Consider the following 27,577-nt stretch of genomic DNA (forward strand, 5'->3'; position numbering starts at 1 on the left):
GGGTCTAGCTCTGAGACCCGGATCCTCTTCCAAGTGGAGAGAAGAAGTCCCCTTTTCACATGATACTACTCCCTATTTATAGGGAGGTGAAAGTGGGAGGTTTGCATAGAATTTCGATGTGGGACTCTTGCAAGTCACTGTGGTGGTGACACATGTCACGGTGTTGATGCTTTGATGCCGGATATGCTCGGTTGATTATGGTGTAAACAGTATGAACACTCGTGATTGTGTATCCTGGAATGCCATAATATCTGCATATGCCCTCCATGGAGAAGGCAACATAGCACTTTCTCTTTTTGAAGATATGAAAGAAGAAGGATTTGCCCCTGATGAGACAACGTTATTGGCCATTCTTCAAGCCTGCAGCTACACTGGATTTTGGGAAACTGGGTTGCGCTTATTCAATGAAATGGAGTCAAAATATGGGGCTAAGTAAGGAATTGAGCACTTTGCATGCATGGTTGATCTTTTGGGTCAATCTGAGAATTTTTCAGAACCCATCGATTTCATCAACAGAAGTCCATTTCCAGACTCACCTATGCTTTGGAGAACTTCAGTCAATGTGTGCATGTTATTTGGGAATTTGACATTTGGCAAGTTAGCTGCGAAATGTTTGCTTGAATTGGAACCTAGAGAGGCCGGGTCTTATATACTTGTTTCAAATATGCACGCTAGGGGAGGAATGTTTGATGATGCTGCTAAGGTTAGAACTGTTATGAATGACTTGAAAGTAAACAAAAAAGCAGGTTGCAGCTGGATCGAAGTTGATAATAAGTTTCATTATTTTGTCGCAAGTGATATGGGCCATCCAAATAGTGCTGAAATTTATGCAAAATTAAATCCATTAAAGGTTGAAATACATCAAACTTGCAAGGAAAGAAGTACCTCCATCTGATTTGGGATCTGATATAAGTCTACAAGCACAGCATCCATCTTCTTCCTTCAAGATTTGCAGCGTGTAGGATTCCTAAACTTCATCTCATATGGATATGAAACTTTATCACTTGGCTTGGATGCAGAGGACAACAGAGATGAAGGAATATTAGTCAAGGAGCTTCCCTACTGTAAGTTCTGTTTCTGATGTTCTTAAATTCATAAGGGATACAGATTAAACATGCTACAATTTTTGGAACTATACATGGAATGCTTTTATGTAATGATATCTCTGTTACAAATTGACAATTATTTGCGAGAAAGGCAAGATGGCATATCAGTATATCATCAAGTATTTGATTGTAAAAGTTTAAAATTGTGATGGCATGGATCCAAGCATATAATGCTTGTTTTGTTAGATATGTAAGGAGTGCTATCCTTGTTGTTGCTGACATCTTCTACACTAAGCATATGTTAGATCTTCTTCTTGCACATGCTTGCTGACGGTCTTGTGTTGATTAGTTGTTCTCCATTAGCACGTAACTTAAGTAAATGAAGTAATATAAAAATAAATGAAAGTAAAAGAACAAAGACATTTACTTCGACATAAGGTAATCTGTGCACCAGTCTTCAACATTTACTTCGACATTTACTTAAATGTTGAAAATGGAAATAAGATAATCTGTGCACCAATCTTAATTACTTGAGCTACGATTTTCTTATCCGGTTATATACTTTTTGATAAATATTAATGTAAAAATAGATTTTCACCTCGACAAATACTCCAGTCCACATATCAGCCCAGGTAAATACAAATCCTAGTTTTAGCAAGCCCATGGGCTCCAATATCTCAGGCTCACTCCTCAAAGTTTCCTTTTTCTTTTCTTTTTTGTTTTTGTTTCTAAACAAAACTCGGGGGCGACTTCAAACGACCCTGTCTCTTGTGGAGAAAACTTTGGCGTAGACTTGGGATTCCGCGGATTTGGTGTCCTTCTGTATCCGCGGAAGGCAAGATCGAAAAAGCTTCGGACAATCCAATCCCGGAACAAATCTCGGGACTACAAAATCTCGTCGAATCTTATACTGGATTGTTTGGTTGCGAATAGAATCCCATCTTGTTCGTCCTGTTGCTGCATGCTGTGTGTTAATTTCTTGGTTCGTTGATTGGCGAGGAGCTTCTGTATACGAATTTTAATGGGAACTCCGGAGTTTCCAGATCTGGGTCGGCATTGCTACGTCGCCGATTGCCAGCAGATCGATTTCTTGCCCTTCACCTGCGATAGCTGCCATCAGGTCCTCTCTCTTTCTCTCTCTGTGAATTATATACCTCCATGCTTATGTGAACATCAAATGTTAAGAAATATGTGTGTTTTGAAATTTTTATTTTGGTTATTGGGATTGAGATTATGTTATGTTGGTTTGCTTGGAGAATTTGCATTGGATTGGGGTAAGAATTATTATTTCTTGAAAAAAGAAACAGAGGAAGATCCCGAAATAAATTTATCTGATCAAAATTCGAAATTTTGTCCATTTGGAACTATGCATAACAACATTCTCTGGGAATTTACAAGAAGTTTCCAGGAAATTTCTGGTCTTGGGTTGTGCTCGAGTAACTATTATTGACTTTATCGGGTGATATTGCATTTCTGAACTGTTTTAAATAATGGTACATCATGTTGCATTGCCGTGTATGCTCAGAGTTTTTATATTATTTGACTGTTTACTAGTAGGAAAATAAATGGGGAAACATTATCAACCTAGAAATATTTTTGCTCACTACTTTAACCCAAGGTGTACCCTCACCACCTTTCTCATCACTTGACACGTGTTCATCGACATAACCATAGTTAACTCTTTGCTTTGCATTTATGGAACTATGGTTTTTTTTTGTTGGGTCAAAGAACTCTAATTTCATTCAACTTGAAAAAAGAGAAAGCAATGCTTACAAGAGAAACAAACAAAATAAGGGAGGAGTGAAAAACTAAACCAAAACTCAGTTTAGTACAAAAGGAACCCCTTCCAAAGTGGTGAGCAAAAATGCTCCTCTTTCAAAAGGGAAGTGAATTGTGTTGCCTAGTTGTGGAATGTTCTCACAACCTTTTAGATCATTAGTTTTTCTTCTTAATTACTTTTCTATAAAGTAGTGTATGCCCCCACGTATATCTTGTGAATTTCACCAAATTTTTATATGCCCTAAATGTATGCTAACCAAACAGAGTTGGGGGTTGGGATGCATCATTCCATTTGATTCTGTAGTTCTTATTTATGTAGGTTAATACAATGGTGTTGTCTTCAATCTTTCTGCGATCATCCATTTTCCTAAATTGTAGATTTTATTCTCTTACATTGTTTCTGCTTATTGGGATCATTCTTTTTTTCTTTTTTCTTTTTTATTTTCTTATATTGACATAAGCCTAACATTTTGCAGGTATTTTGTTTGGAGCATCGAAGCTATATTAAGCATAATTGTCCAAAGGCTGACAGACAAAATGTCACTGTTGTCATCTGTCCCCTCTGCGCCAAAGGAGTTCATCTAATTCCAGATGAAGATGCAAACATTACTTGGGAGAGACATGTTAACGCTGAATGCGACCCTTCTAATTATGAGAAAGCCACAAAGAAGAAAAAGTGTCCTGTCCCTGGCTGCAAGGAGCTCTTAACATTCTCCAACACAATCAAGTGCAGGGACTGCACGGTCGACCACTGTTTGAAGCATCGATTTGGACCTGATCACAAGTGTCCGGGACCCAAGAAACCGACAGCAGGCTTTCCTTTTTCAGGCCTTTTAAGTAGGAGTAGGAAAGAAGTGTCAAAGCCCAACCATGCTCCTGCTGCGTCTTCCTCTAAATGGAGTAATAGCTTTCTTACTGCAGCTTCATCTTTTCGAGCCTCAGCTGAAGCGAGTGTAGCAAAATTGAGTAGCGAACTTAGCCAGAAGTGGCAGATAGCAAAGGATGGAGTGGGGCAGAGCAGCAGCAGTGGGAGTAGAAACGGGCAACTGGAAGAGTGTCCGCAGTGTGGTGCTAAGTTTTCCTCAGTCACCACTCTTGTAGACCACGTAGAAAAAGTCCATGAGAAGGGTGGCAACAGAGCTGGGGTGAAGAAGATGACAATCGATGCCTGCCCTAAATGTAGTAAAGGGTTTCGTGATCCAGTAGCGCTCGTAGAGCACGTTGAGAGAGATCATGGTGGTACATCAAGAGCATAGGTATCATTTTTGGAGAAAGTGTATGTATTACCTATTGGGTATAAATTCATTATCACACTGACAATGCACGTATCTTTTGAGCATTCAGTCAAATTATTTGTGTTTTAGCTGTAAAATTAAATACAAAGTTATTCTTTTGTGAATCCTTTAACATCACTTGTTGAAAGCCAAATGAGATCTGGACCATCCTCATAAATCTTTTCATATTTTTCTCTACTGGCTAGGTATTGCGCCACCATGGTTAATGAAGTTAATTTTCTTCAATATTTTTATTTTAAATTATTTCATCTTAATTAAAAAATTTGTATGAAGTACAATTATAAAAAATAAAAAATCAAATCAAATCCAGCATGACCCTGATTAATTAGTGTTTAGTGCGTGTCATAATCGTGCCGGGCGGTTTAATTATGTGACAGGAGACTCTTGAGTGCGTCCATTTGTCTACCACTTCATTTTGAATTATGCTTCAAATCTCAATTTGAATTATTACACCTCTACCTTGCTTTAAGGAATAGAAAACAATTATCAACCTAATAATTTTCCTTAATCTTATTTCAACCTCATCTATTTGTCATCTTTGTTGTTGTCATTTCTATTTCTATTTTCCTTTTGTATTTCTGTTTGTCAAATCACCAAATCAATTGTGAAAAATGCCAATGATCTATATTTCTTTCATTTTTCAACTATTATTATATTTAACTTCCAAGTATACATTCATTGTCCAAACAAAAAAAGAAGAGCAAAAATCATTTTTCGTCACTTAGGTTTGGCTCGAAAACAAATTTGGTCACCGTGATTTCATTTTTCCCAATTTCATCATCTTATTTTTCTCAATTTCACCATCTTACTTCACCTCAATCTAGCTATCAGAACATGTAAAAGCTCGATTAACTTAGAGGATTAAAAAAAGGAATTTAGGGTTTTTACTAAGTGGGAAAAGGGGGCTTGATTCTCAGTCAAATTGGATTCGATTTAGGTTTGATTCGGGTTCCTTTGTAAAGCTTAAGAATTCTAGAACTTTAATAGAGCGAGGATTTGAACACAATTGGATGCAAAGAGGTTCTTATGGTTAAATTTGTAAAGAAATCAAATTGACATCGTTTAAGAAATTTATTTTTGAAACCTAACCACTGTAGAAAAAAATCTAATACGATAAAGGTAGATTAGTAAAATTAATAAATTGATACAGAAATCAATTTCAATGTAGAGATTTTAGAAATATATAAATATTGCCAACACGAAAAAATATAGTCCCAGTCTTTTTTTTTCTTCTCATTTTTCCCATGCAGGTAAATTAACTGTCAAAAGTCGTTGGAAAAAAAACAAAGAAATAAATTAATTGTCGAAAGAGAGCAAGCAATGCATTGCACGTCTGTCACCAGAAAAACGTTAATATATTATGCACCCACGTCGGCATGGGCCCCACAAATCAAACAGTCCTAGTAATCTAGCTACCAACCCCTGGGGCCCACAAGTTCAACCGTTAAAACGTGTATACGTTTTTTTTTCTGTATCATTATTGGAAGGCTGGACGGATATTATTTTGAGTATAAATTCAAATTTAAAACAAAAAAGGGAAGACACAAAAGAAATCGCGGTGGAATATGCTGGAATTCCGGTGGATTTTCTGCATGGCATAAGGTGGATTTTTCCAGCCTCAGGTCTGCTCTTGCAGGCATTCAAACGAGGTATTTTTCTCAACAGTTAAATTCTGTACAAATTGATCAAGTTTGTGATGACTTTTGGGTTTTCTCTTGGACCCTTTTGGTCACCCACTTTGGCATTGCATTGTTCTTGAGGTTTTGATTGGTTTTTGAGGTTTGTGACTTGGGGATTTTGTTAATCTCAGGCTGGTTTTTGTACAATTTGAGAGATACCCATCTCAGTTTTTGAGCCTTTCTTTCCCTTCTCTGCACCTAGAGCTTTCCTCATAGATTTGGAAGGGAAAGAAAGGCCAATTTCTGGGGTGCCCATTTTCATATCTGTGTGAAGTGAATTGTATGTATCTTGAATTCAAAAATGAGTGCCGTTTCGGGGGTACTTTCGCGCCAAGTTTTGCCTGCTTGTGGTGGCCTTTGTTTCTTCTGCCCGGCATTGCGGGCCAGGTCTAGACAGCCCGTCAAGAGGTACAAGAAGCTCATAGCTGACATTTTCCCTCGTAACCAGGTTCGTTTTTCATGTTTTTTTTATCATAATTGGTTGCTGTTGCATTCTATCTTAAAAGTGTCATTGCTACTTGTTTCTAAGTTGGTTCTTGTTATTGTTGCCTACTTTTTGTGAAGAGAGACTCTTCCAGATGATAATGTATGTCATGCCTGTGTGCATTTTTGTGGGTTTGGAGAAGTGTTGATGTTGTACATATTTAGTCCTTTGATAGATGTTGGACTTATGCTGTGCAAATGCAACCATTTGACATTAAAATCCAAGTAATGTTTTTCCCTCAGTGAACTGAAACTGAGAGGAAGGTTCTTTATAACTTGCTTCCAACCTTTACATAATTTAAACTAAAATTATAACATCGTAACCTGTAAGTGGTACTTGAGTTAACTGACTGATTATCTGCCCATTCATTTTGTATGTGTTAACCTGTATATCTATTTAATACCATGTTGGAAACAGGGTCTAGTCATCTCAATTCCTGAATTAATTGATGAGCAAGAACCTCATTTTGAGTAAAATGCATATTGTGCAACTTCAGAACACAATCATGTAGACAGATATCTGATAACTGATTGAAAACAGTGTATCAGCTAGTGTTGTGTGCCATGTGCAGCTGAATTGAGAATTTATGCAGCATGCATCATTGTCTAGTAAAGACTCGTATTGCATAACTTCAGATGATAGTGATCTAAATAAATGCTGAAACTGATTATGACTTTCACCTTTTTGTATACCGCGTGACAGTGCCTTTCACACTATGGTTAGAAGCCATCAACTTTATTTCTTTGGATCCTTTACAAATATGAATATTCCGAGATTGTCTTCCAGGTTTTGTGCCATTGCACTGAATTTAGTGATTGTGCATCCTGGTCTTCTGGCTTTTCTTAAAAAATGTTGTTTCATTGAGCATGATGCATCTAAATTCTTCATGACATATGTTTTACAAGTATGATTCATTTTGTTTGATTATGCATTTTTGACATCGATGTTTTTTCACTATCCTAGTGATCCATGTCCCTTCTCCGTTTATTATTCTGCCCCAAAAAATTTATATTTATATCAAGATTCAGGACTTGTTCTATACACTTGACAGGAAGAAGGACCAAATGATCGGAAGATTGGAAAATTGTGTGAATATGCTGCCAAAAATCCTTTGCGAATTCCGAAGGTATAAATGATATCATGTAAATCGTTACTCTAATATGTCTTAAGCTAGGCCTCTTTTCTCAATCAAATGCTTCACTAAAATATATATATTACTTTGAGTGCTCTTAGCATATAACTTAGTTAACTCATCATAACTCTACAAAATGATTACTGTAGTAATTTAATTGATAATAAGTGTCAAAAGAAGACATAGACAGAAACAGAGAGACGGAGAAAACATCAGGAAATAAATTAACCAAAAGAGTTGAGAGAAAAGAGAAACTAAGGTGTATGTTTTGCAACATGGCATGTATGCATGTAGTTATTAGTAAGTCAAAAAACACTGTGTGTGAGGAAACATATGGTGTACGCATTGAACGCATGGCGTATATGCATGTAGTTACTATGAACTCACAATATATTCTCTCTCTCTCTCTCTCTCTCTCAACCTCTCTTCATAAGTGTATATACTCTGTGTGTGTGTGTGTGTTTCCTGAGGGCTATGGCAACAAGTCTGAAATGTATTTGTTAACGGAAGACTTATCCATTGCGAAAACGAACACTTAGGAATTGCAAAGATAAAAGCTGTCATACAACAAAGATGTGGATTTCAGATCAGTTACTGCTAGAAAGCGAGGGTTAAACCTTTCTATATTATTTTACCTTCTCTTCTTTTTCTTTTTTTTTCTCTCTCTGGTGTTGCCTATGGATTCAAAGCTTTTTCTTGCACCAAATACGTGATATATATCACCTTGCGATAAATTTTGAATAAGAATGTAGCCTTGCTTTCTGCATAGAGTGAAATATCTTTTGTAATTATAGTATTTCCCAGGAGCAACTTCTTACAAATTTTCTTAAGATCACTTTATGATTAAGCCCCGTCTGCTGATAAATACTTCAAGCATTCTTTCTCTTTTGACTAAAGTTGTAAATTGTGTGAGCAGATCACAAATTTTCTTGAGCAAAGGTGTTACAAAGAATTGCGGAATGAGAATTTTCGCTCCACAAAAATTGTCATGTGCATCTACAATAAATTGCTGATTTCTTGTAAGGAGCAAATGTGAGTTATTTCTCTCATTCTTAATTATATTATAATGGTTTTACACACACACACACACACATACTGTCTGCTTCTTAAACGAGATCCCGCGCTGTTCGAATGAAGCGCCAAAATATTCTTTTAAAGTGGTCCCTTTGAGGGTTTAAGGTTTAAACATATGGCCAACACATAAACCCTAGAGCTAAACCCTAAACCCTATGGTACACCATGAAGGAATCAACCTTATTCTAACTGGGAAACAGAAACTAAAAAGTTAAGGGCTGTGTGAACGACCTATAGAACTGTTTGAATGCAGGATCCCCACGTAAAGTTTTTTGTGTGAATCTGGACCATTGAGGAGGAATCATATGTCTGAATGTGCAGTTCTAATCCACATTCTAGCAGGATAAAATGCCAATTATCTGGAAAGATATCACTCATTCTCTCTCTCTCTCTCTCTCTCTCTCTCTCTCTCTCTATACATATGTATATATGTGCTTATATTTTTGTGTATTGATTTTTATTCAATGACTTTTCATAGGCGTCTCTTTGCGAGTAGCTTACTCAGCATTATGCATACTCTGCTGGATCAAACACGACAAGATGAAATGCAAATTATAGGATGTCAGACCCTTTTTAACTTTGTAAATAATCAGGTTTGTGGGTTTGTAAATGTACTTTTATATTTAGTCATAAATCATCGGATACTAAGCTTCACATGTAATTTATTACCATGTTGCCTACATAAAATTCCAAACTCAATTTGTCTCACTGAATTTTGCAGAAGGATGGAACTTACATGTTTAACTTAGAAGGCTTTATTCCAAAACTCTGTCAGATAGCTCAAGAGCCAGGGGAAGATGAAAGAGCAAACAATCTATGTTCGGCTGCGCTGCAAGCCCTTTCTTCAATGGTATTTCCTTAATATTACGTTTGTTGTAAGCTTACCATTATACCTTAGCAATAAGTTTATGACACGTTGAATGCATGTGTGGTTCAGAATGCAAAATGCTATCAGTATTCCTTATATTTAGCAATTTTATCCCCTTAACCATGAACAATGAATTCCTGTATATTATTTACCTGTTCAAGCTGTTAAAAGTAAAATAATATAATGATACTCTGTTGGCAATTTATGCCTTCCGCAACATTTTTCCCAACGATGGAACCTATATATCGAATGTGAAATTGAATTGTCTACCTTTTCTTTGTAGGTTTGGTTTATGGGTGAGCACTCCCATATATCAGTCGAGTTCGATAATGTAAGTGCATTGGAAGTTTCTTAAATCTTGTTTCAACTTGCAAGTAATCTTGGTATAGTCCTCTTGACATTGTTTTTTTCCCTTATGTTAAATCAGATTGTCGCAGTAGTCTTGGAAAATTATGGAGGTCATAAATATCCTTCAGAGAACCTTGAAAGTTCCAAGAGCCGGTGGGTGCAGGAGGTGCGAAAAAATGAGGGTCATGTTTCTCCTTCACCAGATGTCAAAATCAATGTTCCTTCTTGGAGCTCCATTGTTGATGAAAAAGGCGAACTAAATGTGAAAGTGTATATCTCTATTGGCACAAGATTTTTTCCGATACCTTTTCATTGTTTTTTCAATATGCATATCGGTTATTTATTTCTTTTCTTATCCTATAGGGAAGATGCCAAGAACCCCTGCTTTTGGTCAAGGGTTTGTCTGCACAACATGGCAAAGCTGGCCAAGGAGGCTACAACAATAAGGCGTGTCCTGGAATCTGTGTTCCGTTACTTCGATAATGGAAATTTATGGTCTCCTGAACGTGGTCTTGCCTTTCCAGTGCTAAAGGATATACAACTTTTGATGGATACTTCTGGTATTTAATTTTAATTTTTTATGCATTATTTTGAGGTCCTATGAGCTCTTTCAACCATAAATTCTGTTCCTCTAGTCTTCCATTGATAACTTATTCAGCCTTTTTAATCTTTGGTTGTTGCAGGGCAAAATACTCATGTTTTGCTCTCCATTTTAATCAAGCATCTCGATCACAAAAATGTCCTTAAACAACCCAACATGCAGCTCGACATAGTGGAGGTTACCACCTCCCTTTCTCAACTTGCCAAAATTGAGCCCTCTGTGGCAATAATTGGTGCAGTAAGTGATGTCATGAGGCATTTGAGGAAGAGCATACACTGCTCGCTTGATGATGATAATCTGGGAACAGATGTAATAAAATGGAACAGAAGCTTTAGAGAAGAGGTGGATAAGTGCCTTGTACAGTTATCATATAAGGTAATACTAATCTGCTACAGTTACTGAATTAATCTCGTACCCACAAATCCGTCATCATGTTAGTTTTGATTTAGAATTGCTTGCATTGTTAGTGGTCTTATCATTTCAAATAGTTTAATAGTCCTTATAAGTTTCCATATGCTCAAATTTCACTGAGATTGTTACTGAATTTATCAACTGTACAATAACCACGCTGTCATTGTCGAACAGGTTGGCGAACCAGGGCCAATTCTTGATGCTATGGCTGTTATGTTGGAAAATATCTCAACTATTACAGTTATAGCCAGGACTACAATTTCTGCTGTTTATCGTACTGCTCAAATTGTAGCTTCCTTACCCAACTTGTCCTATCAAAACAAGGCAAGTAGTATAATGTATGGTCTTTTACTTAATTGTCTTTCTGAGATACTTTCAGTCTTATAAATAATTTATAATTTATTTATTTATAATCTTTCTTTAGGCTTTTCCTGAGGCACTGTTTCATCAATTACTCCCAGCTATGGTCCATCCAGACCATGAAACACGTGTTGGAGCTCATCGTGTCTTCTCTGTTGTTCTTGTGCCATCTTCAGTTTGCCCTGGTCTATCCTCATCCAATACTGAATCAAAAAAGGCCTTGGATTTTCCGAGGACACTCTCAAGAACTGTATCTGTATTTTCTTCTTCAGCAGCCCTTTTTGAGAAGCTAAGAAGAGAAAAAATTTCTTCGCGGGAAAGTATTTGTGAAGACAATGATGAAAATGTTGTTAATGAAAGGGAACAAAGAGACACCAATAATGGGATTCTGAGCAGATTGAAATCATCTTATAGTCGGACATATAGCTTGAAAATTTCGCCTGCACCTTCAACACCAAATGAAATTTCTATGAGCAATTCGACCAAGGAACATGTGAGTTTTAACAATTTTAGTTTCTTTACTTTAGCTTTTCCTTAAAACTTATGAAATTCTTAACCATCTTCAATGTACTTATCTAGTTGGCAAGGGGCTTACAGTGAAATTACTTAGTTTATTGAAGAGGGTTGGGTAATTTTAATTAAAATCAGAATTATATTGAAACCTCCAATCTCTGTCTCTCCACGTGCTGAATGGGGCTGCACATGAGGGAAAGGATGCTAGCTTGATATACATTGTTGGCATTTCCTAATGATTTTGTGTCTTTGCATTTGTTAAACCTCAGGAAGCCAATTCCCTCAGGTTGAGCAGCCACCAGATAACTCTCTTGCTTTTATCAATTTGGGCACAATCCCTCTCTCCTGGGAACATGCCCGAAAACTATGAAGCAATTGCTCATACGCATAGCCTCGTATCACTTTTCTCTCGGGCCAAGGTAATTTCTAGAACAATGTTACTTGATTAGTCTTTTCTATTATATATTTTGGCGATGCCTTTTCTATGTTCTTTTCTTTTTATGATGCTTTCACTTAGTTGGAACTCCTTATATTTTGCATGTTTGCATTATGTCTTGTTACTGCTTAATACATCTAGAAAATTAATTTCTTTCAAGCAGGGAGCATGAGGACGGCTAATCATCCCTTTTTCTTTTTTCTGAAGCCTCTTTTTAACTGGAACTGCATTAAAATGTTACAGGCATTTTGTTCATTTCAGTCTTTCTGAAATATTAAGCGCCTACTTTTGTTTTTTGTTCTTTTTCTTCAGAATGTCTTTAATTTATTCTGTATCGTCTTGTCTTAGTCACATTTTTTTGGACTTAGGGACTAGAAAGGGATTCTTCCGTAGACTTCCAGTCATATACCACGGCACCTTGCAACAGTTGGGGTAGCTTTGGTTATCATGCAATTGCAATAGAATGAGAGATGACATTCTATTTTCATAGATTAAAAGGGGAAAGTAAAAGAAGAAAAGAAAACCTTGTCATTTTGTTTGAATATTCAAAAACATTCTGATGAGTTAATGCCTTTTGATATGATATAGATGGAAAATGATAACATAACTTCTTTGATTACGACAAAACCCGTCTTAGTTCCTTGCTAGTTTGAAGCTCATGAAAACTTTTTTCTTTCCAGAACTGCTTCTAAATGCTTTATAAGCTTCACAGCTCACCTACCACCTCATAGGTCATTGTGCTATGTAGTTAAGAGGGTATTGTCATCAGGGGAAAACTCTGAGAGTATATGGTAGAAATAGAACCATGTGACTATAATTTCATTTTTCAGAGTTTAACTGCTATTATGAATTCATGGATGACTGTAGAACTTTTGCCAATTCTATAAAGAGATGCTGGGACTTTTTTTTTTTTTCCCTTCGTATCTATTGCCTTGTTTTCCCTATTTTCGTTCATCTTATTGTTCATCGTTTTTTGCAGCATTCCAGTGTCGAGGTTCTTGTTCAAAGTTTCCAGTTAGCATTTTCCTTGCGGGACATCTCTCTTACTGAAGAAGGTGAGCCCCACAGTCTGCCCAAACTAAATTCATACTTTCTATGCATGTGTTTCAATTAATGACAATATACCGTTATTTATTGTTTCCATTTACTAATATTAGCAAGAGAAGAAAACATGAGAAACCTTCGAACTAAAGATAGATGTATATAAAAGTAAGTAAAACATTAGTTATAGGCTGGATGACATGGTTGTACCAGCGAACTTTTGTTTCTAAAAAATTTCATAATTGAGTTCTGACAACTTTGAACTCAGTATTAGCATTTGAACAAATTCTGCTGATTCTTTTTCTAGTTGTATATCAATCGGTTTAGGATATATTTAGGCTGACCCCTTTCCCTAATCTATACTTTATAATGGAGGACAATGATTGCTCTGATACTGAACAGCTGTAGGGCAGTGACTGCTGTTATACCAAATTGATGTAGCATAGAAATTGAGGTTAAGCATGCTCACAGTATTTCTTGTATCGATATGCCAAACTCTCCCTAACCTTTAAGAAGGCCTCTATTAACATAACTAACAACAAAACAATAATAACAATAATTTTTGGTAATATTATTAGGTTGTAATCATAATAATTACTATTATTAATAGCCAAAGTATTATACATATAGCCGAGACTCCAATTCTAGGAATAAAAATATATATTTAATTTCTACTCTTCCACCTATGTGCAAAATAATTAATATTTCTTCTTGCGCCCATTGCCATATTGAATTCAAGAAATTTTGAACAAGCTTGACTTTGCATGATTGGGATGTCAGATAGCAACTTTCCCTCTTTCATTTCAGGGCCATTGCCACCATCGCGTCGCAGGTCCCTCTTTACCCTGGCAACATCAATGATTCTCTTTCTATCAAAAGCATACAATATTCTTTCTCTTGTTCATAGAGCCAAGGCATCGCTTATGGATAAAACGGTATGTGGTATATTGTAAATAAAGCTTATATTTTATTCACATAGATTGTCTTGTATGTGATTTTCTGAGGTCCCATAAGATCTAAATTCTCTTTAAGAACCATTTTCTTGCATATGCTTGTGATTTATTGCTTAAATTAATCGATTCCAAGCACTTGGAAGACACAAAGAAAGTAAGCCAGTACTTATGGTTTCTTTTATGTGAGATTTCCGTAATTAAACATCTTTTTAGCTCAGGAAATAGATTTGAAACCATTATATTCTTATTCAGGTTGATCCGTTCCTACATTTGGTTGAAGATCGCAAGTTGCAGGCTGTTAAGACTGGATCTGACCATCCCACAATTGCTTATGGATCTAAAGAAGACGATATTTTGGCCTTAAAATCTCTATCAGAAATAGCGATCACTGAAGAGCAAACAAGGGAATTCTTTGCTTCTCAAATTGTGAAGAGCTTGGACAAATTGTCAGATGTAAGCTTTTATACCAATTGATTTAAGCGACTTCGACTGCCTTTTGATAATAAAAGAAAACAAGAGTCATTTGTACTATAATATCAATAATGAATAAGGAGCTGTTATGCAGTCTGAACTGTCTACTATAAGGGAGCAGCTGGTCAGTGAATTCTTACCTGATGACGTGTGTCCACTGGGAGCCCAGTTGTTCATGGATGCTCCGCAAAAGTTATATCAGGTTGATTTGAGCAATAGTGAAGCTATTAAGGAGGTAATTTCCCTGCATAGCTTTCAATTCTCTTCTTTTTTTTTTCCCTCTTTTCTTTGTTGGTAGGGAAGATCCCATGTCTTGTGTGTCAGGGTGGCAACTATTACATAAGCGTTGAGCAAGAAAGATGGGAATCAATCAACTTATTTATCTAAAAAGTTTTCTTAATGCTTGGGACTCATAATTTTATTCTTGTTATGCAGGATGCTCCAATATTTTCTTTGGATGATGATTCTTTTCCAGGTTCATTTGATAGGCAAAAGAACAACTCTGCTAATCTTCCTGATCTTTTGAGTGTCAATCAACTTATGGAATCAGTATGTTAGCCACTACATGTTTTTATTTATTTATAGCTTTTATTGATTTAAAAGAAATGTAGCCTTTTGTTGGTTTGTTAATCAAGCAAAATTCAGAGAGAGGAAGGTACATCATGACAATATTTTGAAAGCATGCTTTATGCACTCAGGTCCTGGAGACAGCACATCAAGTTGGAAGGTTGTCAATCTCAAATGCACCTGATATGCCTTACAAGGAAATGGCCGGCCACTGTGAGGCACTCCTGATAGGAAAGCAGCAGAAGATGTCCAGTTTGATGAATTTCCAACAGAACCAGGAATATTTGATGAACCTATCTTTACAAAATCGTAACGATGATGTGAAATGGATGACGTCCGATTTCCAAGCTGATGCCGGTTCCCATAAGGTACTTCCTGGATTTAACTTAAACCATGGATACTTGTGCTATATCAATGTATATATCTACGCATACCATGCACGTGCTCTGGCTGGAATTTTGATGTAGTTGAGTTGTAAAGATACATACTCTCCAGAATTTTGATCTGCATGCAAACTAATTCTCACCGTTTCTCTCTCTGTGAAAATCTAATATCGTGAACTTGAATGAAATGCAGAGCGGTAATCCTTTTGCTAATCAGACTGCCACTTCATACATACCACCTCAAACCCCAGGCTGTGTCCCAATGATGTGTGCAACTGAGTACCAGCAACATCCCCACTCCTTCAGACTACCGGCCTCAAGTCCATATGATAACTTCCTAAAAGCTGCAGGCTGCTGATGAAAGGAAATTTTTGGTAATCCAGTGAATTTAAAATGCTCAAGGGTTACCGGCTTTAGGTAATTTTTTGTTTTTATAGCTTTTCCTTCTTCTTTTAGGCTTTGTTACTTAAGGAAGAGATTGTTGTCACCAAACATCCACCAAGTTTTTAACCCTTTTCGTTTCCAATTCTTTCATTCTTTTCATTTTCCCAACATTTAGTAGTTGACTGTACAATTGGTCTTGTGAAGTCCTCGTAGCCTTGTAGACTTTCTCGTTACTGATTTGATCGGATTTTAAATAAAAAATTTCATTTATTTGTTACTTTCAATTGTCACTATGGAGCTGTATGCGATTTGCAAACTTCACTGCTACCCAGACACAAGACATGTCTATAGTTCTCACTTGGGTTTCTTCTATAGCTCACTATGTACATGGAGCTATATTTCTTGCCATATCTTTACTTGCAATATATACAAGTGCTATTTCTCACTTGCAATTATTTGACGGAAAGTTTGATGAAAGTGAACTTTGACACAAAATTGAAACATAACATGAAGTTTGGGTGGTTAATTGTAGAACATTTTGGTCCATGTGGGGCTTGCACAAAACTGAAAAAGTTCAGTGGTTTGGGGCTTCCACCTAGATCTAAGATTTTCTTTCTCATCTTTTTCACTCTTCTCCTTCTCTTTAATTTCTAGGTTGTATTCTCAAACAAGGTTTTACTCAATACCACTCTACTGCACTTGCTTGTGCATTCTGCTCCTGCCTCAGATAAAATCTTTTCTTCGTTGTTTCTGGTTGAATGAAATGCTCCGGCCTCCATTCTTTTTCTGGGCTTCAATGAAATGCTAGTAATTAAATGAAAAATGAAAAAGAAAGAACAAGGATGCCACATAACGCATCTGTAGGGGGGGTTTCAATGTGAATGGAAGAACTATGGTGGTAATAAATTGGACTTGAGCTGTTATGTATTGGCCTGTTTGTAATGATCAGTTCCTTTTTAATGAAACTTATCTTAACAAAAAACAAAGTCCAAATCATATACTCTATCAAATTAGCAAATGAAATTCAATGTGGCCATATAATTACCGCATGGGATTATTATATTCGACGCAAAATAGTATCGATTTGTCTATATTGATTGTTACCTAAACAAAAACTACATGAGTAAGCTTCTCTCCAAAACAAAAAACCAAAAAACTACATGAGCAAGCTAGAAACTCGGAATTTTTTGAATTTTTGGAAAATTTCGAAACTTATACATTTTGGAATTTTTTAAAGAAAATTTCATAAAGTAGTTCAAAATTTTAAACATGTCCAACAACCGAAAAAGCTAGAAAAACTATTATATAGTAGTATTTAGATATTGTTATCTTTTATGGAATAACACATCTATGTTTATTTGGTTATTAACTCATATTTAGTTCAACATGAAATAAATCATTGTGTGTAGTCTAATTTGAAACCGCAAAATATTCCGGAATTTTTAGAATCTTGAGATACATTCTAATTCCATTTCAATTTTTTCCAGATTTTTTTTTTCGGACTTTGGAACTTTGGATGTCAAAATTGATTTGAACTTGTCAAAATTAGAATTTTTCGAATCAGAATCGGCCAAAAACGGAATTTCCAATCCAACTTCCACCCTCAACCAGTAATACATACTCAAACTTATTATATATAAATCAAATAATATATAAGTCAATTACAACATTAGAGAATTCAGAATTGTAATTCAATAATAAGGGTGGTTTATGCTGTGAACATTATGAGAACTATTAAATTAAGAAAATAACCTGGTTATGTGCAAAATTGTGAGTGATTCAGTCACAGCAGATTTCAAACCCAAAAAAGAAAAAGAAAATAACCTGGTTATTGTGTAATTTTTAGAAAATTATGTAGTCGTTTAGAAGATTATAACGAATATGGGGTCAAAATGTAGTTTTTAAAAATTGGCCACATCACACCTGAGCGTTTCTTCTTCCGGACAGAAAGGAAATCTAGGTTTTTCTATTTGAAAAGAAACGGCTGCACCAGCAAACTCAAGGAACCAGATCCAGAAGGAAGACGAAGGAAGAAGAAAGAAATTTCTAAGGCACCTCTTCGTCCGCACTGAAATTTTTGCTGCTCCATCTGCTACACCACCAGGTTTATTTTAATTTTATTTGTTTATTTTTATAAATCTTCACTTCGTTCGTTGATGTATTAGTTCATTCGTTATAACCAAATCCAAATCCTGTTCGGATTATTTTGATTAGTTAATTTTTTGTTATAAAAATGAATTCTTTTATATGAAAATGATATTGGGGAGCAGATCTTCGTGAATCACTTGGGAAATGAATGGTTTTATTGGATGTGTTAGGTTCTGTGCGTTGTTCTTCCATGGAAGCAGTTCTTAACTGAGGAACCGGCAAACCCATTGCTAATTGTTTGCTTTTGTTTTGTGGACCTGAATTGGAGCCTTAATTTGGGACATTTGTTTGGTGGCTGAGACTGGACAGGATCGGGATTGTGTCCAGTCATATCCCATAGAGTCTCCTACCCTTGCGAAGGGGAGGAACATCCCTGCCTCGGTTTCACTATCGTCTTCTTCCTGTCTCTCTACTCATGCCACCTGAGGGCAGAGATAGGAAGAGGGGATAGTGAAACTAAGGTAGGGAAGTATTTTTCCTCGCAATTCTCTGATATATGGAACAGTTGTCCAATTTAATGAGTCCAATCCCACCATTGTTAAGTTCATCATTAGAGTCAAACCCTTGCTGAGGAGAGAAACTTCCATGCCCCGGTTTCACCATCCCCTATTCCCGTCTCTCTATAGGTGACATGAGGAGAGAGATAGGAAGAGGGAAATAGTGAAACCGGGTGAGGGAAGCATTTTTCCTTGCTGAAGGGGACTTTTGTCACTAATTTGTGGAAGAGTTGTCCAATTTAACGAGTCTAATCCGACCATTGTTAAGTTTATCAAACATAAGACAGAACATTTAGTCCATTTAAATTGGTCTTGCCCTGTCTAGTCCCAGCACCAAATAGTGAACTGGGTTATGTTTCTCATTTACCTAGGGAACTAATTAGTCTATTTTAAAGTAGTCGATAGGGTTTTAGTTTGTTTGAATGCCTTCCTTTTTTTATTGTCATTGCTTTTTTCCCTGATGCAACTCTGTTGTGTTTCTGAGTGGCAGTTTGAAAATGTCTGCAAAATACATCGTTCCTGCTGTATTCGGATCATTTGCTGTGGCATGGACATGCGACTATCTTATGGCTGACAAGAAAATATTTGGAGGCAAGTTGGTGTTTCTGTTTTTTGAAGCTTGTTGCATAATACTTGGTGCAATAGTCTGATGTTATTGTGAATTTTTATTAACTTAGGAACTACTCCAACAACTGTTGCAAGCAAAGAATGGTGGGAAGAAACTGACAAGAAGTTCCAGGCATGGCCTCGTACTGCCGGTCCACCAGTGGTCATGAACCCCATCAGTCGTCAGAATTTCATTGTCAAGTCTCGTGTTGATTGAAGATTTTCATGATCATCACTCTGTTTATGTAACCAGTTCCAAACAATGTTAGGCTGGACTTGATTCCTAAAGGGTTAGCCATCATTTCATAACATAATGGCTTTGATATACTTTCCTCCTTTGTTCTTTGGTATTGGGTTGTTTGGATAGCGTTGTCAACCTTTCTGCGATATGAATAAATTTCAGTGAACCATCTTAAATCTCAGGTCCAAAAACCCATTTTTGAATTACCATTTATTTATCTTCTCATTTGTTTCACCAATAATATTAAAGTCACCACAAGCTCTCCTAGATTTTAGTCCCTAGTTGATATGGAATATTTCAGTGGATAGAAATGAGTGAGGTTGAAGTGTTTACAGATTTTTAGATTCCACAAAATTTGAAGACCAGAAAATTCGGTATTGTAATCGCAGGGCGAAACAAGTAACAAAAACTCTTTTAAAATAAATAAATAAATAAAATAACTAAGTAACAACTCATGAGTAAATATAATACAATCAGCCATTTCACTTAATCCCCTTCACAATAAACAGATGAAATACCTGAGAACATAGACTGAATGGCCTCAACAAATTATGTGGAAAAACAATTCCCATGTGGATGAAGATTTCCCACCAACCACAACTCAAATGATGATCCGAGTGATTTGAACTCAGATCTTGACAAATTTTTCTTTGCATAATTAAGGTATTTAAGGATTGAACTGGATTAAAGAGAAACTGTAAATGATTGTTGATATGCACCTTCACATAAAAAATTTCAAAACCAGGAACTACAACATTATAATTGGGACCTAATATGTAAAGAAACTCAAGAATAATCCTTTGCTATGGGAGGACTCTCCTTGCATATTCATCCACCACCAATTCCTGCATCAACTCAAATCACAAGCGCCATTTCACTTGAACACATAGCAAGGAGATGGATGATCTGAAACCAACCCAGCCTGAGTAAAATTTAAACATGACCACTTCCCCTGGGGTTTCAACTTCACATCAACAAAAGAGCCTTGATCTGATGGGTTCATGACATAGAAGATCAAATGGCCGAGTATCCATCAGTTCTGTTTTATTTCTTGAAGCATTTCCACAACCTTCTTCATTTTGGGTCGTTTGGCCGGTATGCTGTCAGTGCAGAGTAGTGCAATCTTCAGTGCTGCGAGCATTTCTTTCCGCCAACCAAAGGAAACTGTGCTAAGCCTTGCATCGAGAATCTGCTCAGGGGTTTCACCTCTTGATGGAGCATTATGCACCCACTTCACCAAATCCACCCCCTCGTCAAAGGCCTCATCTACTGGTAATTTGGTTGTAAGGATCTCAAGCAAAACAACACCATAGCTGTAGACATTCCCGGTGCTGTAACTTGCATTGTATATGCATATTCTGATGATAGAAGAGAGAGAAAACAGAAAACATGATTAGTAATAAGGGCGAGAGAAAGAAAGAAGGGGAAAGTTGGAATTGAAAATTCATGGCTGCATATAAGATAGAACACTAACAAAGCTGCCAAATGAAAGGATTGAAAATTGAACTGTATCAAACTATTAATATACCTGGAGGAATGTATCCAAAGGAGCCTGCAACTGCACTTATACTGGCTGTGCCCCTGGATGGATCCAAGAGCTTTGATATCTCAATCTCTCCGACCAATGGCTTGAAGTTAGCATCCAGAAGAACATTACCAGAAGAAATATCAAGGTGGATAATTGCCACGTGATGAAGAAAGGCCAATCCTTCTGCAACTCCGATGGCAATAGAAAGTCTTGTTGGCCAGTCGGGTTCATATTCAGGTAGCTTGGTAGATTCATGAAGAAGCTGACACAATGTCCCATAGGGCAAGTAATGATGCAGCAAAAGAGCAACATCTTCATAAATAACAAATCCGATAGGACGCACTAGGTTATCATGATAGAGTTTGCTCAGCCTTTCAAGCTCTCTAATCATCTTGTTCTGGTGATGAATGATTGTCCTGTCCATGGATTTCAGTCTCTTCACTGATAGAATCAGCCCAGATGGCATAACAGCCTTGTAAACTGTGCTAAAAGTCCCAGTACTGAGCTTGTTTGAATCCTTCAGAGTTGCTTTAACAGCATAATCAAGATCTATTGCTTGTTTGAGATTCTCAACAAAGACATTCCCTGCCACTATTGCCGGTACATTATTGGCTTCCTCATCTTCAGTCCCTGCAGATTTTTCTGCCTTCTCCTGTCTCTCTCTGATCATAAACAGCAGAACCACTACGGTTACAGATACAAAAACTGCCAAACCAGAACCAATAACGGCCAGTACGATCCTGTAAGAAACCCTGTGATGGTCATTTGCATGGCCACCACTGTTAGAATTTCCACATGAGGAGCTCAGTGGCTCTCCACAAAGCCCTTTATTTCCAAGAAAACTGGAATTTGGACTCTTCTGAAATGGTACAAATGTGGGTACTGGGCCAGTGAACAGATTGTTGGAGAAATTGACCTCTATCAAGCTTAACATCCCCTTAAATGCAGTTGGAATGATATCAGAGAGCTGATTATTGGAGACATCAAGAGAAACCAGCTTGTCAAGTTTACCTAAATCAGGGGGAAGAGGTCCCCTGAGATGATTGAAGCTTAAATTTAAGGCTATCTGTAAGTTCTTTATTCGACCAATTTCAGGAGGGATACTGCCAGTCAAATAGTTTCTTCCCATTTGCAACTCAAGCAGTTTAACACAGTTTCCAATCTCATGAGGTATCTCTCCCCTTATGGAATTCTGACCCAACTGCAAGTACTGCAATCTCGACATGTTGCAGATATCATTTGGTATGCTACCATTGATTCTGTTATTGCTTAGGTCCAGCTTATTAAGATTCTTGCACCCAAGAATTGATTTGGGAATCTCTCCAAACAGACTGTTACCAGAGAGAATTAACTCCTGCAGATTCATAAGCTGCCCAAGCTCAGGAGGAATCTTCCCAGTAAATCCATTTGAGGCTAAATTTAGGAGGGTGAGATTAGAGCACTTGGAGAATTCTGGAACAATCTCACCAGAAAGATTGTTGTTGTCCGCTTCAAAGTAGGTGAGGCCACTAATATTCCCAATTGAATGAGGAATGCTACCTATAAGATCATTGTTCCCGATTCGGATACTAGATAAGCTACTGCAGTTTCCCATTTCTTCAGGAATGTCTCCACTTAGTCTGTTCTGGGTCAGAACCAAAAACTCCAGCTTCCCAGAAGCAAAAATACTTTTGGGAATTGGACCTTCTAGCTGGTTAGAATGCAGATTCAACGATTCAAGCTCAGAAATTGAGCCTAGATTATCTGGAATTTCACCCTCCAATTTATTCTCATAGGCAGTAAAAACCCTCAAATTGGTCAAATTGCCCACCCACTTTGGGATAGTGCCATTCAACCTATTACTAGAAATTTGAAAATCCTGTAACTTCTCTAGGGCCTGAATTTCATCTGGTATTTCTCCCACAAGCAAGTTATTGGACAGGTTCAATGATCTAAGGTTTCTGAGATTACCCAGCTCTGGTGGAAGTGAACCTCCAAACTTATTCAAAGACAAATCAAGAAATTCAAGCTGAGATAAGTTTCCAAAAGCTGAAGGAATTGATCCTTGGAAATCATTATAAGAGAGGTCAAGCCTCTTCAAAGCTCTAAGCTCAGAAATAAGAGTCACATTACCTCGGAGGTTATGACGAGAAAGATCAAGCTTTTCCACCATAGAACGGTTCAAACCGCAGCTAATGCCAGGCCAAGAACAATAATCTGAGAAGTTGGCACCCCAACCGGGTACTCCAAGTTCTTCGTTAATGGCTGACAATGCAGTTAAATCATGAAGCTGAGCACCCACAAGCTGAGGCTCAGACAAGCACCCAACTAGAAGAAGACATAACAAGCACAAAACTGCCATTGTTGGGTTGTCTTCTTTTAAAGTTGGAACACTTCCTCTGTGGAAAAGAACTCAACTTTCTTCTCCAAACTCCCAAACAGTGACAAGGCATAAAACCCCTTCACCTTCCAAAACCCGCCTTTACTTTCTTCAATGATTTCCTTTTTGGCTTCTGAACTTGGAACCAAAGATCAGTTTTCTTTTTCTTGATCAGAGAATCAAACCCAAAAAACCATTCAAGGAATTCACCATGAAAATGCCATGAAAACCCATGACCCAAAATCAGTCGTCACCTTTTCCAAAAATACCCATTTCAGATTCCTTCAAAGAAAGGCATTGGCGCTGCATACAGAGCAAACCAATCCCTTAATCTTGAGGGGAACAAGAGAAAACAAAGCACACCAATCAAAGGCTTTTCTTTTCAGGATTGGAACTCAAGACCCAAATGAAAGGAAGAGCTACAGACCGAAACAAGAGGAAGCAAACAAAAGAGCTACAAACATGATTGCATTATGGAACATGGGTTGTAATTATACATGGAAAATGCCCATGCCCTTAGTTATAAAACAGCCATGATTGCAAGGCCAAACAAGAAAATGACTCCAGAGGCAAGGGTTTTGTGAAATGAAAGGAAGAAGAGTAAGTGATGAGCAAAGAGTACAGAGTACAATGTTTTGGTACAGGGTTTCACGGACCAGGTGTTTCTCTTTGTCTCTGAGAGAGAGAGAGAGAGAGAGAGAGGAGAGAGAGATTTGAGCAGTAGTGGAGTAGGGAAGTGAGATGAAATTGTTTGTCACGTAGGCTTTCACGAGGAATGGGCAGTGATGAGTGAATGAACTATCAAGGCTGCTGCTGCATAGGGCCCACCTAACCCGTACTGCCTTTACCATATTAATACGTCTACCTATATAAAGTATTAACGAGATAAAAAGTACTTGTAGCTCTAATAATTAAGAGTAGCTACGTCATGTTTTGTATTCGAATCCACTTTTCTAATATTTCTTGTACAAAGACAATAAAAGAATACAAATTTATAAATGAAACCCAATCCTATATATGTTGAAGATCCAAGCACTATTGGTCATAGAATTCAACTCCCAAATTCAACTTATATATTTTGAGTGTGTGTAAAAGTTTTGGGTGTGTTTATAAAGTGTTTTGGGTGTTGAGTTTTTTTATAATTTCCCTCCAAAAGAAACCAAAAGAAATTCCATAATCAAAATTTTTAAGGGTGTACATTGGTTCGAAACCAATGAATTTTTATCAATCCAATTCAATCCAATATTTTATTGAATTTGAGATTTTACAATCCAATCCAATGTGTTCGGATGTCAGGATTTAATCCAATCCAATCCAATGTACATTGAATTGGATTGGATGATCGGTTTGTATGAAAATATTATAATCACAAAGATAATTGTATAGAATTCAATCCGATAGAAAATATCATTAAGTATGTAATAAATAGACATAAATAAATTTTAGAAAACAACATTACAGAAGTTCGACACAAAAGGTAGAAAACTAGACATAAATAAGTTTTAGATAATACCATGCTATAGACACAAATAAATTTTAGAGTTGAAGTTGCATCAATTCCTTTAAAAAAAGAAACGCTTTAGTCAACACAAAAAGTTAGAAATCTAAAATTTTTATGCTATATTAATATATTGTTTTGAGAAAAAATATCAACAACGTTGTGTTGGTGCATTAGTATAAGTAAAATGTGAAAGGTGGTTTAGTTTCAAAAATTAGGAAAGGTAAAATATTTGCTTTTTTTTTTTTTTTTTCAAAAAGGTTAGATCAGAATTGGATTTCAAACTCTGGATCTGCTAATCAAATCGATCCAATCGATTTTTCATTTTTTGGATTGGAACCAATCCGCTGATATTATCGAAACTAATAAAATTACATTATATTGAATTGGATTGATAAGTTTTGACGAATTAGTTTGGATCCTGTACAACCCTAAATATTTTGCATAATCCCTATGTATAGCTGCCATTATTAATTTAAGGTGCAAAAAATTATGAATAAATAGTAGTCATGTTGGCAAATTTTACAACAATAGAGAAAGGGAAAAAGAAAAGATGAATCATTTTGTTTTGTAAGACTTATTGTGCTATATCATTTTTAATTTTAGGAAGCAAGTACCTTGTGAATTTTAAATGGTTATTTTAGTACATAAAACATGTAGGTCCGCCGAGCATATTCTTTGTTAACCAATGCATAATTGGGGGTTGGCTTGGCACTTGTGCTTTTAAGAGCCCATTAAACTTTTGAACTTAGTTACTTGGCATCACTCATTGCCTTGACTCTTGTTACTCTTGCGCACTTCCCTTTTGGCTATATATTTCAAGTGGTTGCAGCTTAAAGCGGCTTTCAATTGTGGAAAAGAGAAAGACAATAATAACATCTATAGTTATATATATCTGAAAATATAACTATATAAAAGAAAAAAATACATGAATAAAATTTCCTCAGTGACCTGAACTAGCTGAAAGATGAAAACAAAAACGTGAAAATAAAATAGAAACTAAGAGCCAACAACTATTCAAAATCAAAGCAACCAACCACTCCAAATATCTTATTGATTTTAAGGAAACAAATACGTGCAAGCATAAGCCACAAGTAAACCTAGGATTCCTTCCATGTGGGTTATGTATGTTTCACATGATGTGCGCACAGCCTAACATGGACATTTTCAGTGTTATGGGAATTTTTGACAGTACCAGTAGTCAGTACTCAACTTTTTCATGTAGTTTAGTTTGTCTCTAGAAACCTGCAAGATTATATAAACAAGCAGAAATCATGGGATATTCAAGGGGACGCTACACTAATAAAATGGTCCTAATGGACATAATAGGAGGATTATAGTCATTGAAATGTTAGCATTCAATTCAAAGCCAGTTGATAATGAGTCATATTCGATATTTTGCCGATATATATGATACCCAAGACAATTAAAGCAAATTGAAACCCAAAAATAGCTAATTCCTCAAAACCCTATAATTTATTAATATGAAGAATCTATGCTCACTTGATATGAATCTATGAGCATAGGAACTAGACCTCTAACTCAAATGAATCTTATGATGTCTATGTCTATGTCATGTCTAATTATAGTGGAACTACTCACCTACTAGTTGGTTAATCAACTAAATATTAGGGAGCTCAAGAGAGACCTCAATGTTCAACGTACAGAGCTACGATGGTTGTTCCTCATTGTTTGAACCTCATTGAAGCTCTTCATCATTTATCTAAATTGTAATACAATGTTTAAACAAACTATGGATTTATGCATAGTTTATTTATTCGTGGTATAATTATTAGTAAATTTTGAGTTTTATTTATTCAATACATTCATTGATAATGTACATAACATCTATGATACCTTATGTATTTCAATTATGTAATTGAATAAATATATCAAATTGAGAATCTGATAACATAATGAGTCAAAATTAATAATGCAAGACTTTCATTTTATAATATGCCCTCTCATGTGTAGCTCACTAAGTGAAACACCTATTCATTCTCAATATTACTTTAACATAAGAGCACGTGTGGTGATCATTTTGTATATAACATATACCTTCTTATGTAATTGAATAAATATATCAAATTGAGAATCTGATAACATAATTGTATTTTAAACTTGTTTCATTCTCAATAACTTTGGATTTTTGTATACATATCCAATACATCTAAGTGCTTAGAGTACCCTTACGACATGGTACTGGGGCAATGAGCATTTGTTGGGAAAGACAATCTCCTGAAGGGAGAGAGTGGGAAAATCAGATGGTTTTTCATATAGAGGATGATAAATTAAGTAACGTGTCAATGTGACAAAGCTGTCGAAAAGAAGACGGGACAACATGTACATGTAAGGGCTACAACACAAAAGTGGCACAGTGGCAGATTCTCCTAGGTCTTGCAGCTTGCTGCAGTTGGTGCTCTAAATCTTACACACACAAAAGTGTTGTTAATTAACCTAGAAGTGCTCCATTATTTTATGTCTTAATTTGTCATAATTTTCAAACCCCACTTTGGAAAGCCCACTTTGTCTTTTAATTGTTCCTTTGCTTCTGTGTTAGTGTTATCATTCCTCTCTCACAGAATCTAATCAACGACAGGTGGTTTGTGATACATGACCAAATGAGTGCAAATAATATATATATTGTTACTTGAAATTTTTGAAATTTTAGGATTATGTTATTGAGACACTAACAAAATTATCATGCATTGATTCTCATGAAAACATTAGAGATAAATTAAAAAAAAACATGCATGATGATTTTTTTATGTGTCAGATAACATCTCTCATATTTTATTAATTTAATTTGGAAGAAAACCCTCATAGATGGTTGAATAGCAGATTTTTAATGTCCAAATATAAAAGCCTCATGTAA

General features: G+C 36.3%; 4 protein-coding genes across 4 annotated transcripts; 3 read left to right on the top strand and 1 right to left on the bottom strand.

Annotated features, from left to right (window-relative positions):
• The first annotated feature begins 1,787 nt into the window (after positions 1–1,787).
• LOC103339386 (zinc finger (C2H2 type, AN1-like) family protein) lies at positions 1,788–4,295 on the top strand. The gene is made up of 2 exons (XM_008242670.3): positions 1,788–2,166; positions 3,302–4,295. The coding sequence occupies exons 1-2, from the start codon at positions 2,068–2,070 to the stop codon at positions 4,079–4,081; spliced, it is 879 nt and encodes a 292-aa protein (XP_008240892.2). The 5' UTR covers positions 1,788–2,067; the 3' UTR covers positions 4,082–4,295.
• A 1,301-nt stretch (positions 4,296–5,596) lies between these two features.
• LOC103339476 (protein SEMI-ROLLED LEAF 2) lies at positions 5,597–16,102 on the top strand. The gene is made up of 20 exons (XM_089042724.1): positions 5,597–5,769; positions 5,931–6,247; positions 7,335–7,409; positions 8,332–8,447; positions 8,968–9,082; positions 9,211–9,339; positions 9,641–9,688; positions 9,785–9,975; positions 10,069–10,265; positions 10,389–10,681; positions 10,892–11,041; positions 11,142–11,570; positions 11,860–12,009; positions 13,006–13,081; positions 13,875–14,002; positions 14,273–14,473; positions 14,586–14,726; positions 14,927–15,040; positions 15,190–15,426; positions 15,635–16,102. The coding sequence occupies exons 2-20, from the start codon at positions 6,101–6,103 to the stop codon at positions 15,797–15,799; spliced, it is 3,102 nt and encodes a 1,033-aa protein (XP_088898850.1). The 5' UTR covers positions 5,597–5,769; positions 5,931–6,100; the 3' UTR covers positions 15,800–16,102.
• A 1,668-nt stretch (positions 16,103–17,770) lies between these two features.
• On the top strand, positions 17,771–19,493 carry LOC103339387 (uncharacterized). Its single transcript, XM_008242671.3, has 3 exons — positions 17,771–17,929; positions 18,961–19,061; positions 19,148–19,493. The coding sequence occupies exons 2-3, from the start codon at positions 18,968–18,970 to the stop codon at positions 19,291–19,293; spliced, it is 240 nt and encodes a 79-aa protein (XP_008240893.2). The 5' UTR covers positions 17,771–17,929; positions 18,961–18,967; the 3' UTR covers positions 19,294–19,493.
• Positions 19,494–19,981: 488 nt separating this feature from the next.
• On the bottom strand, positions 19,982–23,968 carry LOC103339388 (Leucine-rich repeat protein kinase family protein). Its single transcript, XM_008242672.2, is given in 3 exon segments — positions 19,982–20,643; positions 20,646–20,675; positions 20,846–23,968. Coding segments are annotated over 3 exon segments (2,664 nt in total). The 5' UTR covers positions 23,187–23,968; the 3' UTR covers positions 19,982–20,350.
• Between the last annotated feature and the right edge of the window lie 3,609 nt (positions 23,969–27,577).

The sequence above is a fragment of the Prunus mume genome, linkage group LG8 (assembly GCF_029339155.1).
Source record: "Prunus mume cultivar Tortuosa linkage group LG8, ASM2933915v1, whole genome shotgun sequence".
Lineage (NCBI taxonomy): Eukaryota > Viridiplantae > Streptophyta > Magnoliopsida > Rosales > Rosaceae > Prunus > Prunus mume.

What these genes read in the sequence shown, in the direction of transcription:
- LOC103339386 (XM_008242670.3), top strand. Translation starts at nt 2,068, where the DNA reads ATGGGAACTCCGGAGTTTCCAGATCTGGGTCGGCATTGCTACGTCGCC. An exon ending in CCTGCGATAGCTGCCATCAG is followed by an intron (nt 2,167 to 3,301) that starts GTCCTCTCTCTT and finishes AACATTTTGCAG; the next exon opens with GTATTTTGTTTGGAGCATCG.
- LOC103339476 (XM_089042724.1), top strand. Translation starts at nt 6,101, where the DNA reads ATGAGTGCCGTTTCGGGGGTACTTTCGCGCCAAGTTTTGCCTGCTTGT. An exon ending in ACTTGTCCTATCAAAACAAG is followed by an intron (nt 11,042 to 11,141) that starts GCAAGTAGTATA and finishes ATCTTTCTTTAG; the next exon opens with GCTTTTCCTGAGGCACTGTT. An exon ending in GCTTGGACAAATTGTCAGAT is followed by an intron (nt 14,474 to 14,585) that starts GTAAGCTTTTAT and finishes GCTGTTATGCAG; the next exon opens with TCTGAACTGTCTACTATAAG.
- LOC103339387 (XM_008242671.3), top strand. Translation starts at nt 18,968, where the DNA reads ATGTCTGCAAAATACATCGTTCCTGCTGTATTCGGATCATTTGCTGTG. An exon ending in TGACAAGAAAATATTTGGAG is followed by an intron (nt 19,062 to 19,147) that starts GCAAGTTGGTGT and finishes TTATTAACTTAG; the next exon opens with GAACTACTCCAACAACTGTT.